This window comes from Schistocerca piceifrons, chromosome 9 (assembly GCF_021461385.2).
Source record: "Schistocerca piceifrons isolate TAMUIC-IGC-003096 chromosome 9, iqSchPice1.1, whole genome shotgun sequence".
NCBI lineage: Eukaryota > Metazoa > Arthropoda > Insecta > Orthoptera > Acrididae > Schistocerca > Schistocerca piceifrons.
This window is the reverse complement of record NC_060146.1, coordinates 103,267,431-103,283,990: the sequence shown is the minus strand read 5'-3', so window position 1 is coordinate 103,283,990 and position 16,560 is coordinate 103,267,431. Positions and strand designations below refer to the sequence as shown.

The 16,560-nt window shown below is 39.8% G+C and overlaps 1 protein-coding gene across 1 annotated transcript in view; it reads left to right on the top strand.

Moving 5' to 3' along the window:
• Nucleotides 1-15,705, top strand: part of LOC124716926 (X-ray repair cross-complementing protein 5-like) — a 132,283-nt gene extending 116,578 nt beyond the window's left edge. Inside the window, exons 12-13 of the mRNA XM_047243504.1 lie at nt 4,106-4,242; nt 15,513-15,705. Coding sequence (XP_047099460.1) covers nt 4,106-4,242; nt 15,513-15,527 — 152 coding nt within the window. The 3' untranslated portion in view covers nt 15,528-15,705. The remainder of the gene's footprint in view (nt 1-4,105; nt 4,243-15,512) is intronic.
• Nucleotides 15,706-16,560: the final 855 nt, after the last annotated feature.

Below are 16,560 nucleotides of genomic sequence, written 5' to 3'. Positions count from 1 at the left end.
ACAGTACAGTGAATATATGATTGTTAAATTTAAATCTGGTCCCAAATACTTTCTAGTGTTATTGTTATGGTACGCATAATGACTTTCATAAGTCGGAAATTTTCCTATGAAACATTTTACTACATCAACTTTGTGGGGAGATGTTTTATTACCGGGTTCACCTTTACCTCTACCATCACGCAGAGGGGTTGCTTTCCCCCCTATCGATTCTTCCAGCAGATGCAGCTAAAGTACTCTGAAAGAATCTTTTGCACTCTGTAGTTTTAGACCCATTTGAATTGAGCAAGTAATAAAATTTTGTCTTCTCCCTGCATGAATGTTGCTGACCTACTTAAAGACCGTGCTTTATCAACAACTTTAATCATGGTAAACAGGAAAGCCGACTGCAGATCATAGCTGCCTAAATTATAAAATTCATTGAACACTTGTTTCTGCCGTTCTTCGTTGATGTTTTTGTGGCACTCGTACGGGCACGAACACGCGCTGATTGTCCGCAATTCCTTTTGAGGTACAAGGTTACCCTTATGGTTGGCACACTCTTGACCTAAAGTTTTCCGTTCCTTCCTAACATTACGAAGCAATTTATCTTTGTTTCTAAGGTGCTTATTTCCTCGGCTCTATATCATGGCATCGTAGTTTGTCTCTGGCACATCCTCTGGAAAAGTTGTTGCTGCAGCCATGCTCGCTCTCGCTTCTCCTGGCGCTTCTCCATCAGTCGCAAGCATCTCTGTAATAAAAATGTACATCCCTCAACGTAATATTAACTTCATGACAGTAATGGTCAAAGGAGGCATTGGTATGCACAGGCGAAGCAATTGCACAACACGACTCGGCGGGCGGTAAAACGTTGTTGTACCCATAACATTAAAAGTGATCGTTACTCAATTTCACAATGTAGCAATAAATAAAGTATTGTTTGTATTTAAATGTGTTTTCATATGAAAAAAACTTGCATTTTTGTGAGCAAAGCCACCGTTTGATATACCTCTCGACGTCTTTGAATATGAACACGTCAGTGTACATTTGACAATGTTATCTGCAAACAAAAGGAAGGAACACAACAACTAACCTTGCAGTTGCTCCTCTATGCTTTTCGCAGGGGCTTCCAGGCTGAACAACTGATGTACATTTCCACATGGTCACTGGTTCAGTACATTGTTCCACGCTTAATGCACAAGTCCTTCGTTCCCCGTCGTCATGTGCAGTGACGGTGGACGGACAGCACAGAGCAAAAAAGGACTATGACGCAAGTCCACTCTTGCTCTCGATGGTATCTATCGGCAGTTGAGTGCAGCAGCAATGTGTACATTGCTAACTGAGACAAACCTTCAGATAAACAAACAGATCAAAAGGCACTGCATAATAATTGTATACTGTTATCACATCATGTCAGTACCTCAAATCCACAAAAAGTTGGGTTAGTCCGCTTGTGCTCTCAATGCCTCATAATGCGAGTAGGATGCAGACAACACTGGTGCAGTGGTCGATGACTCTTAGTGTTTATATTTTATACATTATTCTGTGGCAGTGCAAATATGATGTTATTAAAAACGTGGTTTATGATATTGAGTTGTTACACCACTTGGCATGGCTGTAGAGTTTTTGTGTAGATTCAGCAACAAAACAAGACAGAAAGCCTGAGAACCATGTTTTGAACTGTTATGATAACCTCATAAATGAAGTCTGATTTAAGGCATAGTTCTATGAGAGTTTGGGTTGCAAAAGTTACTCATCCCAACAAACCTTAGAGCAATCTCAGATCCACTGGAACTTGGCTGCAGAATGTCAGGCAGCCTTAAGAGTTACAGAGACAGAAGGACAGTCACAAGTATGCTGCATTTTGGAAGCTGAGTGTCGCCCGTCTCTTACAGGTTCTGGGGTGCTTGAAAACTCATGATGATGGCATCATTTAAAGGTTGTACAGCAAGCAGAGAGACATACCTGTACATGTGGAACATGGGGGGGAGGGGGCTTTTGGTGAGGCTGCATTTGATTATGATCTATTAGTTGATTATGTTAATCATAAAGTCGTCATTTTAAGGGTTTGAGTGGAAAACTGTAGGCACTATAAAGCATTGAAATGGAAGGGAGAAATGGTTGGTATCTGTTGTTGGTCTTGGAACAAAGTCTCACTTCCAATACTTCGTGAGTGAGAGGAACTCGTAAAAACTCTACTGCTTTACGAATACAGTGAATCGAGGTGTCTTTTAAATATAATTAAAAAGTATAATTTGTGCTTTCAGATTCATCATACAGCAAAATAATACAAACACTTTCATTATATAACCACAGACTGACACAGCATACATATTTTATACTTATGTCTCTACAGCACTGTATTGACAGATGCTTAGAAATTGCTGTCTTATTTACTCACCATCGCTCATCACAACGAAACTACTGAACTGGAAGAAACTCGACACTAGAACAGAAGGAGCAACATTCACAAAGAATGAAATCAGTGTGGGCCAAAGGAAACTACAGATGAAAACAAAGAAGCAGAAACAATGTTGGTCTATCATATCCTCCAGAAAAATGATTCAACATTTACTTGGATTGCCTGTGTTTTAAGATATACTGTACTATGCTGTTGCAAATACATTTCTTCTCCTTCACACAGCTATAGATTTGTAGCAGTGTCTGTTCCTTCAGATATGCATGCATGTCTGAAGAAAATTGCGTAGTACTCGTAAAACACAGACACTGCGAAATAGTTTTGTATACCTAGATAGTCCACGACAATAATGAATAAATCTCTCCCTGTGCAGGAATCACTGCAACTGTGCAAATGCGGGATGCGGACAAACGGTGACATATAGAGGTTTGAGCCAGTGTGGGAGGCACGCTTGGATGGCCAAAGTGGTTAAGGCGACTGCTTGTGTAAAGCAGGAAATCCGGGTTTGAGAACCAATCCAGCACAAATTTTCACATGTCACTAATAAAGTGTGCACCTGAAGTATAATAGTATTTGAAATTCCAAATATATTTCTTGTGATTCAACATTTGTTGATCAAGTGCCAGTTTGATAATAAATATTGAAGTCAAATAAAAGTAAAGAAAAAGTGTTGCCACTAGCAAGAATCAAATCAGACCTGGCTTCACGATTAGAAAATACAATGCTTCGTCATACAGACAGTGTTGTTAAAAGAGCTGAAATGTTTTATGCAATAAGACTTAACAGTACTCCAAAATCTTCAAAGTCAAAATTTTCTGGTCCTTTTTGACAGGTGTGTCAAACTCCTTTAGGAAACTGATGTGCAGGCATTTATCATCAAATTCTATGAGCACGAAGTACGCCAGTTGTCAGTGATAACTCCTCAGCAGAATATACTGAAGTGTCTGCCATGTAGCCGGCTGGAGTGACCGAGCGGTTCTAGGCGCTTCAGTCTGGAACCGCGCGACCGGTACGGTCACAGGTTCGAATCCTGCCTCGGGCATGGATGTGTGTGATGTCCTTAGGTTAGTTAGGTTTAATTAGTTCTAAGTTCTAGGGGACTGATGACCTCAGATGTTAAGTCCCATAGTGCTCAGAGCCATTTGAACCATTTTTTGTCTGCCATGTACATAGTAATCTATCTGTTGATGTCAGATTTGTTTTAATGTCGACTGACAGATGGCAGCACTCATAAGTAACACTGACTTGTGTGAGCGACAACATCTGTCTTCAAATGTAGCTACTTATTGTACCAGTGTCATAGAGTGGAACACCCACATGTGTGATCAGTTTCTTCATCTTTCCCTCTACTCCTCCTCAAGCAAGATGGTCGCTCTAAGCCTGGTTTTTATGAGGGGCACATCGCTCTGGCCCCCCCCACCCACCACCACCACCACCACCACCACCACCACCACCACCCACCTCCCAGCCTTCAACCAATTCCTCTTCCTGACCCTGAACCTACAGTTCCGGAAGCTAGAAGTGCTGTGATCTATTTTTATCCATTCCTGCCTGCAGTACAGGCAATTGTACCTCCAAGAGGTAAAGTTTCTGTGGCTCTATGAATTCAGTAATTCTCTGAACTGAATTTTCCATGTTATATAATTAAATTAAATTTATGTTGAGATGCAGCAGTGTTCCCAGTAACTACAGACTTAATGTTTTCCACAGCAAAACTTGGTCTCATATCATCCTCCGAGTCCGTGAGAAGTTCTGTGAGTGAAAAAGAAGCGAATGACTTTTTCAGTGCAGATGTTAGAGAGTCCATAAAGAGTGAAGATGATGGCTTTGAAGATGAAGATGATTTAGTAAGTACTACCAGTACTATAGAATTTTCGAAATGTTCAAGCCTACAGCAGTGTTTATGTTTGCATAATATTCATGTAGTTCTGCATCAGTGGACCTCCACAAAACTGCTTCGAATGAATGAAGTGGAGCAGGGCTGGGGCTCCAGCTCATCTATGGGAAGACAGTAGTCAAACCTCTGGCCGTCCAGATTTGGGTTTCATGTAATTCCTGTAAATCTTTTCAGTGTAAAGCTGGGATGGATCCCCTGAAAGAACATGGCTAATTCCTTCTTCCTCAGCCCCTTTCCACCAATCCAAGCAGTTGTCCAGCTCTAATTACCTCCTTTACATGGAAACATGAAACTCTAATTTGACTATTAAGTGTAGGTCAGACAGAACTCATACAGTTTTATTTATTGGCTGTACCATTTCGACTTTTCAGACATTATCAGTAGCCCTATAGAACTAGAAACAGTGTACAATAACATCTTGTCAGCATAACATTAACAAATTAAAAAACTTTTAACTAAACACCATACATTATAGTGTCATTTTTATTTATGTAATGTAGTTAGCTGTTTGTTTAATTTGTTAACTTAATGTAATTTAATTGGGCTGTTAATAAAAAAAATTGAAATGTCAAAACCAGTGTAGACAATGTATAAATTTGTGTAAGCACTTCCTGTCCTAGACTTAATAGTCAGAGTTACTGAGCTCACAAAATGTGTGACAAATATGAACAGATTAAATCCTAATCTTCCTCCCTTGAACACTGATTTATCGATACACTCCAAGACAAACAAATTATGCACCATGGAGGAATTATTCAAATGGGATGGAAATCAGTAGATGTGATGTACATGTACAGACAAAACAAATTATTACAGTTTCAGAAAAATTGGATGATTTATTCAAGAGAAAGAGTGTCACAAAGTTACCAAGTCAACAATGAGCAGTTATTCAGCATGACATTATTTGAAAGAATTCTTAGATGTCCTTCTGACTGATATCGTACCAAAGTCTGTCCAATTGGCTTGTTAGATCATCAAAATCCCGAGCTGGTTGAAGGACCCTATCCGTAAGGCTCAAAGTGTTCTCAGTCAGGGAGAGATAAGGCAAAGTTGCTGGTCAAGGTAGCGTTTGGTAAACACAAAGACAAGCAGTAGAAACTCTCACCGTGAGCAGACATGCATTTTTTTGTTGAAATGTAAGCCCACAATGGCTTGCCATGAAGGGCAACAAACAGGGCGTAGAAAATCGTCAACGTATGTCTATACTGTAAGAGTGCTGTAGATGACAACCAAAGGGGTCCTGCTATGAAAAGAGATAGCACCCCAGATTATCACTCCCAGTTCTCAGGCCATATGGAGGCTGACAGTCTGGTTGGTATCCCACTGTTTTCAGGTGCGTTTCCAAACACGTCTTCACTGCTCATTGGGGCTCACTTTAAAGCAAAGTCATATCTGAAGATTTTTTTAATTATTAAAAATGAAATTCCTCCAGCTGTACTTAAGATTTTTTATTTACTTCGCTACTAGTTTCGGCATTGCGTCAATGTCATCTTCAGGCCCATACACTTTGCTGAAATCAGCCACACATAACTGATTGCAGCAAAGTGCACGGGCCTGAAAATGGCATTGACGCAATGCCGAAACTAGTAGCGAAGTAAATAAAAAATGTTAAGTACAGCTGCAGGAATTTCATTTTTAATAAAAACTATACCAGCTGTGTCCCACCTTCATCCAGTTTAAATATGGAGGTATTAATCTCTGAAGATAGTCCTTCCCTCCATGAACCATAGACCTTGCCGTTGGTGGGTAGGCTTGCGTGCCTCAGCGATACAGATAGCCGTACCGTAGGTGCAACCACAACGGAGGGGTATCTGTTGAGATGCCAGACAAACGTATGGTTCCTGAAGAGGGGCAGCAGCCTTTTCAGTAGTTGCAGGGGCAACAGTCTGGATGATTGACTGATCTGGCCTTGTAACACTAACCAAAACGGCCTTGCTGTGCTGGTACTGCGAACAGCTGAAAGCAAGGGGAAACTATGGCCATAATTTTTCCCGAGGGCATGCAGCTTTACTGTATGGATAAATGATGATGGTGTCCTCTTGGGTAAAATATTCCGGAGGTAAAATAGTCCCCCATTCGGATCTCCAGGCGGGGACTACTCAAGAGGGCATCATTATCAGGAGAAAGAAAACTGGCATCCTACGGATCGGAGCGTGGAATGTCAGATCCCTTAATGGGGCAGGTAGATTAGAAAATTTAAAAAGGGAAATGGATTGGTTAAAGTTAGATATAGTGGGAATTAGCGAAGTTCGGTAGCAGGAGGAACAGGACTTTTGGTCAGGTAAATACAGGGTTATAAATACAAAATCAAATAGGGGTAATGCAGGAGTAGGTTTAATAATGAATAAAAAAATAGGAGTTCGGGTAAGCTACTACAAACAACATAGTGAACGCATTATTGTGGCCAAGATAGACACGAATCCCACGCTTACCACAGTAGTACAAGTCTATATGCCAACTAGCTCTGCAGATGACGAAGAAATTGAAGAAATGTATGATGAGATAAAAGAAATTATTCAGGTAGTGAAGGGAGACGAAAATTTAATAGTCATGGGTGACTGGAATTCGATAGTAGGAAAAGGGAGAGAAGGAAACGTAGTAGGTGAATATGGATTGCGGGGAAGAAATGAAAGAGGAAGCCGGCTTGTAGAATTTTGCACAGAGCATAACTTAATCATAGCTAACACTTGGTTCAAGAATCATAAAAGAAGGTTGTATACATGGAAGAAGCCTGGAGATACTGACAGGTTTCAGATAGATCATATAATGGTAAGACAGAGATTTAGGATCCAGGTTTTAAATTGTAAGACATTTCCAGGGGCAGGTGTGGACTCTGACCACAACCTGTTGGTTATGACCTGTAGATTAAAACTGAAGAAACTGCAAAAAGGTGGGCATTTAAGGAGATGGGACCTGGATAAACTGACTAAACCAGAGGTTGTACAGGGTTTCAGGGAGAGCATAAGGGAACAATTAACAGGAATGGGGGAAGGAAATACAGTAGAAGAAGAATGGGTAGCTTTCAGGGATGAAATAGTGAAGGCAGCAGAGGATCAAATAGGTAAAACGATGAGGGCTAGTAGAAACCCTTGGGTAACAGAAGAAATATTGAATTTAATTGATGAAAGGAGAAAATACAAAAATGCAGTAAATGAAGCAGGCAAAAAGGAATATAAACATCTCAAAAATGAGATTGACAGGAAGTGCAAAATGGCTAAGCAGGCATGGCTAGAGGACAAATGTAAAGATGTAGAGTCTTATCTCACTGGGGGTAAGATTGATACTGCCTACAGGAAAATTAAAGAGACCTTTGGAGAAAAGAGAACCACTTGTATGAATACCAAGAGCTCAGATGGAAACCCAGTTCTAAACAAAGAAGGGAAAGCAGAAAGGTGGAAGTAGTATATAGAGGGACTATACAAGGGCGATGTACTTGAGGACAATATTATGGAAATGGAAGAGGATGTAGATGAAGATGAAATGGGAGATACGATACTGCGTGAAGAGTTAGACAGAGCACTGAAAGACCTGAGTCGAAACAAGGCCCCGGAAGTAGACAGCATTCCATTAGAACTACTGACGGCCTTGGGAGAGCCAGTCCTGACAAAACTCTACCATCTGGTGAGCAAGATGTATGTGACAGGTGAAGTACCCTCAGACTTCAAGAAGAATATAATAATTCCAATCCCAAAGAAAGCGGGCGTTGACAGAAGTGAAAATTACCGAACTATCAGTTTAATAAGTCACAGCTGCAAAATACTAACGCAAATTCTTTACAGGCAAATGGAAAAACTGGTAGAAGCCGACCTCGGGGAAGATCAGTTTGGATTCCGTAGAAATATGGGAACATATGAGGCAATACTGACCCTACGACTTATCTTAGAAGCTAGACTAACCTACATTTCTAGCATTTGTAGACTTAGAGAAAGCTTTTGACAATGTTGACTGGAATACTCTCTTTCAAATTCTAAAGCTGACAGGGGTAAAATACAGGGAGCGAAAGGCTGTTTACAATTTGTACAGAAACCAGATGGCAGTTATAAGAGTCGAGGGGCATGAAAGGGAAGCAGTGGTTGGGAAGGGAGTGAGACAGGGTTGTAGCCTCTCCCTGATGCTTTCAACTATTCAATCTGTATATTGAGCAAGCAGTAAAGGAAACAAAAGAAAAGTTTGGAGTAGGTATTAAAATTCATGGAGAAGAAATAGAAACTTTGAGGTTCGCCGATGACATTGTAATTCTGTCAGACAGCAAAAGACTTGGAAGAGCAGTTGAACGGAATGGACAGTGTCTTGAATGGAGGATATAAGATGAACATCAACAAAAGCAAAATGAGGATAATGGAATGTAGTCGAATTACGTCGGGTGATGCTGAGGGAATTAGATTAGGAAATGAGACACTTAAAGTAGTAAAGGAGTTTTGCTATTTGGGGAGCAAAATAACTGATGATGGTCAAAGTAGAGAGGATATAAAATGTAGACTGGCTATGGCAAGGAAAGCATTTCTGAAGAGGAAAAATTTGTTAACATCGAGTATAGATTTAAGTGTGAGGAAGTCATTTCTGAAAGTATTTGTATGGAGTGTAGCCATGTATGGAAGTGAAACATGAACGATAAACAGTTTGGACAAGAAGAGAATAGAAGCTTTTGAAATGTGGTGCTACAGAAGAATGCTGAAGATTAGATGGGTAGATCACATAACTAATGAGGAGATATTGAATAGGATTGGGGAGAAGAGGAGTTTGTGGCACAACTTGGCTAGAAGAAGAGATCGGTTGGTCGGACATGTTCTGAGGCATCAAAGGATCACCAATTTAGTACTGGAGGGCAGCGTGGAGGGTAAAAATCGTAGAGGGAGACCAAGAGATGAATACATTAAGCAGATTCAGAAGGATGTAGGCTGCAGTACGTACTGGGAGATGAAGAACCTTGGAGAGCTGCGTCAAACCAGTCTCATGACTGAAGACCTCAACAACAACAACAACAACAACAACAACAGTCCTACTCCAGTCAGTGGGATTCCAGAACACTGCTTCTCCAATCAGTTGCACTGGCCATACGAGTCACCTGTTTCAGGAAAACATTTCCACATAGCAGTACAACGAAAAGATAGAGCTGTGCAATAACGAAAACTTATTGCCTGGGTTACCCAACAGGTAGGGGGTATGGAATAAACATTGCATATAACAGTAATGAAAATACGTAATAGAAAATAGTTAACACCAGTTTAAAAAAAGATTAAAACTTATGGTCAATGTGGCAGTAACAGAAATAAATGGTAGGTAAACTGTTTTCTATTACATGTTTCTATGCACCACACTTCAGTCTGCTATAGGTAAATGGTTGCCTTTCCCTTATTTGACGAATCAGTGTTTCGGTAGTTCTAGTGTTTTCATTTGCATTTTTATAGCCATTTTATAGCTTTGTGATAAGTAAAGACTCACATCAGTTTTCTGGAGATTATTCTGAAAATTAGCTGCACCTTTTGGTCATTTGTACCTCCCAATTCTTGGAACTGAATCTCCCAATATTTTATTTTTGAAAGTTGCCAGGAATACTGTCATCAGTTAACCTAAAGGCCTCACATACGAGGTGCATTCAAGTTTTAAGGCCTCCGATTGTTTTTTCTAATTATCTACTCACCCGAAATCGATGAAACTGGAGTTACTTCTCGACGTAATCGCCCTGCAGACGTACAAATTTTCCACAAGGCTGACGCCATGATTCCATGGCAGCGACGAAGGCTTCTTTAGGAGTCTGTTTTGACCACTGGAAAATCACTGAGGCAATAGCAGCACGGCTGGTGAATGTGCGGCCACGGAGAGTGTCTTTCATTGTTGGAAAAAGCCAAAAGTCACTAGGAGCCAGGTCAGGTGAGTAGGGAGCATGAGGAATCACTTCAAAGTTGTTATCACGAAGAAACTGTTGCGTAACATTAGCTCGATGTGCGGGTGCGTTGTCTTGGTGAAACAGCACACACGCAGCCCTTCCAGGACGTTTTTGTTGCAGTGCAGGAAGGAATTTGTTCTTCAAAACATTTTCGTAGGATGCACCTGTTACAGTAGTGCCCTTTGGAACGCAATGGGTAAGGATTACGCCCTCGCTGTCCCAGAACATGGACACCATCATTTTTTCAGCACTGGCGGTTACCCAAAATTTTTTTGGTGGCGGTGAATCAGTGTGCTTTCATTGAGCTGACGGGCGCTTTGTTTCTGGATTGAAAAATGGCATCCACTTCTCATCCATTATGTGACATCAGCTATGAGTGGCTGACAAAAGTGATTTATGCAGTGTAATCTCGATTTCAGTGCTTCAGGAGCTACCATGCTGTATTTGGTGGGATTTGATTTATGCTTCATAATACGAACATATGCAGTGTATATGTTGCCAAGCATCAAAGATCTTTCCAGAATGCATTGTTTTTTGCTGGGTTGTCTAAAGTGCTGGGAAGTTTTATGTCAGTACATAAAACTTTTACCATTCAAAGGATTCATAAGTTTTAAAGCGCTGAGGGAAAGTATATTGTCACTTAACATGAATAAAATGAACCTTCACCTGTGGTTATAGTGTATTTTCATCTGTAAAAAGGTGTATTATTATCTGAAAAAAGTATTTTTTACCAGGAAATCCAGGGATTTGTTTATTTATTTTTTCTGCCGTGTATACTCCCTAGTGAGCACAAGGGAGGTAAAGATCAGTTAATACTGAAAACTTAGTAGTGGGATTGCACAGTTTAACTATATTATGAGTAGTACCTAAAATTTATTAATAACAAAGCAGCCCAACATTCTTATTGGGATGTTACCTGTGCTGTCTGCCAGTGCAGTCAGTTGTCTCATAAACTGAACATAATTTCAATTACTCTCAAAACCATTAAACCCCTAATTCTTTAAAGAATCAATCTCCCAGGTATAAAACAGTTTCAGACATGTAACTACTTTTCAAATGAATTAATGTGTTAAATATCGTATGTTAAGCATGTAAGCAATGCAGAGTTCAAAAATAATTTCGGACCTGTTCTAAAGTGTGATGGAAGTTGCTAAGTAGGTACTCTCATTGTGAAACGCTGGATGAATGTGGTCTGGGTTATTTGCTTTCCATTTTAAGCAAAAGCTAGTTTTTCCCACATCTCAGTGTTTCTAAAGACTTCTCCTAAACTATATTTCATACAGTGACACAATTTTGTAAGTATGTGGCGAGATATACAAGGTGAGACAGGAGGAAACGTTCATGCTTTGAGGGGCGATAGTACTCGTGATGCTGAATAAAAAAACTTGCTGTGGACTTATGCCCTATTCTGAATGGTTTCCGAGAAAGAATACATTTAAATGACCTTGTGGATGACATCGGAAGTTCACTGAGGCTTTTTGCAGATGATGCTGTGGTGTATCAAGAGGTTGTAACAATGGAATATTGTACTGAAATGCAGGAGGATCTGCAACGAATTGATGCATGGTGCAGGGAATGACAATTGAATCTCAATGTAGACAAGTGTAATGTGCTGCGAATACATAGAAAGATAGTTCCCTTATCATTTAGCTACAAAATAGCAGGTCAGCAACTGGAAGCAGTTAATTCCATAAATTGCCTGGGAGTACGCATTAGGAGTGATTTAAAATGGAATGATCATATAAAGTTGATCGTGGGTAAAGCAGACGCCACACTGAGATTCATTGGAAGAATCCTAAGGAAATGCAATCCGAAAACAAAGAAAGTAGGTTAAAGTACGCTTGTTCACCCACTGCTTGAATACTGCTCAACAGTGTGGGATCCGTACCAGATAGGGTTGATAGAAGAGAAAGAGAAGATCCAATGGAGAGCAGCGTGCTTCGTTACAGGATCATTTAGTAATCGCGAAAGCGTTACGGAGATGATAGATAAATTCCAGTGGAAGACCCTGCAGGAGAGACGCTCAGTAGCTCGGTACGGGCTTTTGTTAAAGTTTCGAGAACATACCTTCACCGAAGAGTCAAGCAGTATATTGCTCCCTCCTACGTATATCTCGCGAAGAGACCGTGAGGATAAAATCAGAGAGATTAGAGCCCACACATAAGCATACTGAAAAGCCTTCTTTCCACTAACAATACGAGACTGGAATAGAAGGGAGAACCGATAGAGGTACTCAGGGTACCCTCCGCCACACACCGTCAGGCGGCTTGCGGAGTATGGATGTAGATGTAATATTCATTGTTATTTGTTTTCTGTACTATCAAACATTGTCACTGTTTACAATGTACCACAGTAGTGTAGAGCAAATTGAGATAAACAGTTTGATTTGGGACACTTGTTATCTATCTAGTCGAGAAGCTACCTCAAATTGGCCTACGAAAAGGCTACGTAAGACTCAGAGCACGTGCGTCACGTGATTTTTTTCAACATTCTTGCATTCTCTTTGTACAAACCGTTAGTTCTAGAGAAAAAAATAAATAGGACCTTTTTTATAGGAAATTTAATGTAGTTTAATTTTGTACTGCGGCACATTTCTGCTGGAGGGTGCGGTTTTGAAGTTATTCAAGAAAAATACACAAAAGTTGTATTAAATGTGTTCTATCTTGGAAACTATTCGAAATAGGGCATAAGTCCATATGAAGTTTTTTGTTTAGTATCACAAGTACGGTCACCCCTCAAAGCATGTACCTTTCCTCCTGACTCACTCTGTATATAGATACAGTCTGCAAAATGTGTTGCAAATAGAGTTAAAGAAGTAATAAACTGAAACGCTGTGCCTGACACATCATGTTAAGCAGAATCTAGTTCTTCAAGCATCTAAACATCCATGGCATCTTATCTCCTGAACTATATCTCCTACAGTGATAAAATTTGTGGGTACTGTCTGCAAAATATCCTGTTAATAGTGCCAGTAGTAAAGAAGTAATAAATTACAACATCATGACTGATGCTGGCGATTTACCGTGAGAATAGTGAAAATGTAGTAAGCGCTAAATCTTTTTCTGTTCATCTACCAGGTTAGTTGGTTAGTAATGTAGATAATCAAATAAATAAGCATTATTGTAAATACAGTGTGTAGTGAGTATAAAGATTTCCTGTCATACACACCATGGCTATTGTGTGTAGTTGTCCTGTCTGATTTGTTAAACTGATTTTCAGTTAGTTTGCCTTTTACTGGCAGAATGTGACTTAACAAGCAGAAATGGGAATATTGTGTCAACAAGATCTTACAAGTGACACTTCTGTTGTGTTTAGCTCGTTCACTTAGATAGTTGTTATTTTCGTAAAATATGACTATTACCTTTTTCTTAATTCTACTGACTTACTTTGTGTAGCTACAAACATTGTAACAAATTGTTCCTCACATCACATTCTTTGAAATGATCATGCTTCCCCTTGTCTTGTGTGGTCACTGTTGTACAAATGTGTACTGAAGTCACAAGCATTGAGTGGCTCCACACTGACTTTGGTGATACCGCTTGTAGTCTGCAGCTTTCGGTAGCAGCTGGATCTGACAGGAGCAACTATGGGATCCACGTAGCTCAGTGACACTCATCTGCAGCCATCTGCATGGATCTGCCATGTTGCGTCCCGTGTCTCTTTCATCTTGGATGCATATCCTGTGTGTTATCTCTTGATGTCAGTGAAAAGACGTAGCTCAAGTAAGAAGGGTGGGAGGCACAGAGAAGTAGGAATCAGTTATATTATGGTGTGGTAGGAGGAAAGGAATTGGATAGGAGCAGGAAGTGAAGTACGTGTTGATCAGGGACTGGTTGAGACTGATGAGAAATGTCTTTCCTTTTCACCCTGTCTAGTAAGTCTCTCCTGACTCTATATTGTGAGCGACCAGCTGAGCAGTCTAAGGCGCTGCAGTCATGGACTGTGCGGCTGGTCCCGGCGGAGGTTCGAGCCCTCCCTCGGGCACGGGTGTCTGTGTTCGTCCTTAGGATAATTTAGGTTAAGTAGTGTGTAAGCTTAGGGACTGATGACCTTAGCAGTTAAGTCCCATAAGATTTCACACACATTTTTTTGTGGGCGACCTTTCCGTAACCCTACCATTTGCTTAACCTCATTAGTCCTTTTTCTTATTCTTCTTCCTTTCCCTTTAAACTTCTGCCAGGAAAAGGAGCCACCTGCCACTGGTTTAGAGAGTATATTTTGTAACTATCAAAACATGTATTGTCAAACATTGATTATTTTCATTCATAAACTAGACTGTAATGTATTTGACATTTGAAGTTTGTACCTCATTGAGTCTCTTACTGCCTTACATCTCTAAGTGTCTGGTGAAAAGCACTTTGTGAATTTACATTAAACTGCTAAGAATACAAACTCTCTAATTTTTGTGTTATTTGGAGATCACATTATGAATTACAGTAATCACAGAAAGAATGTTCCAATAAGGCTTTTTAGAGGAGGGAAAAATAATACTTTGCGTGCTCTTCACACACGAGGATGTGTTTAACATGCACATACTTAAAATTATTTATTGTTTGAAAAATATGTACAATATCAAAAATCATTTTCTGTGTCTTTGTTTTGTTTTGGGAAAAAGTTACTAGAAGTAGATTGTGGAAAGAAATGGCAACTGGTATGTCAAGTGTTAAAGTAATATATACTGTAAATCACAGAAACAAAGATCTGAAAGATTATTCTCACGCCATACAAATGTTGTCATACATATCCACAGTATAAAAGATTTCTACAATGAAATAGCTTTTTACCAGTTGTGTTGCTAGCTGGAACTACATTTCATGCTTCATTTTTGTCACTTTGTGGTGCCTGCTTATCACTCAAAGAATAAAAGGATGAATAATTGACAGAACATATTTCAAAATTAGGTTCACTATCTACAAAATCAGATAACCTGTGCCTGCCAAAATTTTTGAATAACTATCAAAATTGAATACATTCAAATTAAACATCTCATGTGGAAATGCCACAGTACTTTCCAGAAGTAACACAACAGACCTTTTAGGTCTAACTATTGATTTGTTGCATGGACAGCTGTGAAATGATCTCTTAGCTGTTATTTGTAGTATCCCATTAATGAGATTTTAAAATATTTGTGCTTGTGTAAGCCAAAAAAGGAGCAAGGAGGGGGGGAGAATGGCATCACAGTTAGATTGTGTCTGCCACCACAAGAGTGGCAGTCTTTTGAATTTTGACACTGGTCATACATTAATAAGCAAAGCCATACCACTGATAACATTGTGTTATTGATGTCATGTGTTTCATAAAATCACACTATATCTCTGCCTTTTTTGTTGCAGCTCATGGCGTTGTGAAGAGTGCCTGGAGCACCATAGCGAAGATAAGAAGAAAGACAGAGAATTTTTTCTTTGTGATGAAAACAAGATAATTCTTATGTCTGTGTTACCAGTTGTTTCTAATCACCAAATGCAGCAGTATATTTTGAAGGTGTAAAACTATGCAAATAAAACTAAATATTTTTTTAAATTTCAATTTTTCTTTCACAATTTTTTATTGGTTGTCATTTAAGGATTGTGTTCTCGAAAGCTCAGCTTCAATAATGTCTTAATATTATTATTTAACAAGGTATTCTGCAAACAGCGAAAGATGTTGCATGTGTGAATAGTGCAAAAGAAAAGAAAATCTCGAATGGAACAAAGCAGCTATTAAAGAAGGGGTGAGAATTTCAAGCTAAGAATGATGGTAACATGATAAATCTTAAATTAAATAGAACTATTCGTGAATGTCTTTGAGAGGATCTGAGCAGATACAACAACTGTGGTGTCACCGCCGGACACCACACTTGCTAGGTGGTAGCTTTAAATCGGCCGCGGTCCATTAGTACATGTCGGACCCGCGTGTCGCCACTGTGTGATCGCAGACCGAGCGCCACCACAAGGCAGGTCTCGAGATACGGGATAGCACTCGCCCCAGTTGTACGGACGACTTTGCTAGCGACTACATGGACGAAGCATTGCTCATTAGCCGAGCCAATAGTTAGAATAGCCTTCAGCTAAGTCAATGGCTACGACCTAGCAAGGCGCCATTAGTAACATTGCATGTATCTAAAGAGTCTCACTTGTATCGCCACAGTCTCCAGATGTACCAAAAGGATGGATTAAAGTTAAGTATTCCAGAAGCTACGTACTTTTCTTTATAGCATTCATTACGTATCCTGTTTCAGACCTCACGCCATCCTGCTTTAGCTTAGCGCGTGCCTTTCGGCTTCCTCTCATTGTGTCTAGGCTGTCTTGTCTAGACACAACAACAACAGTGCGGTAAGATAAACTATTGAAAACATAAAGAATATTAAGAAAACCAAAGAATAACTGGATCACATTTCATCAG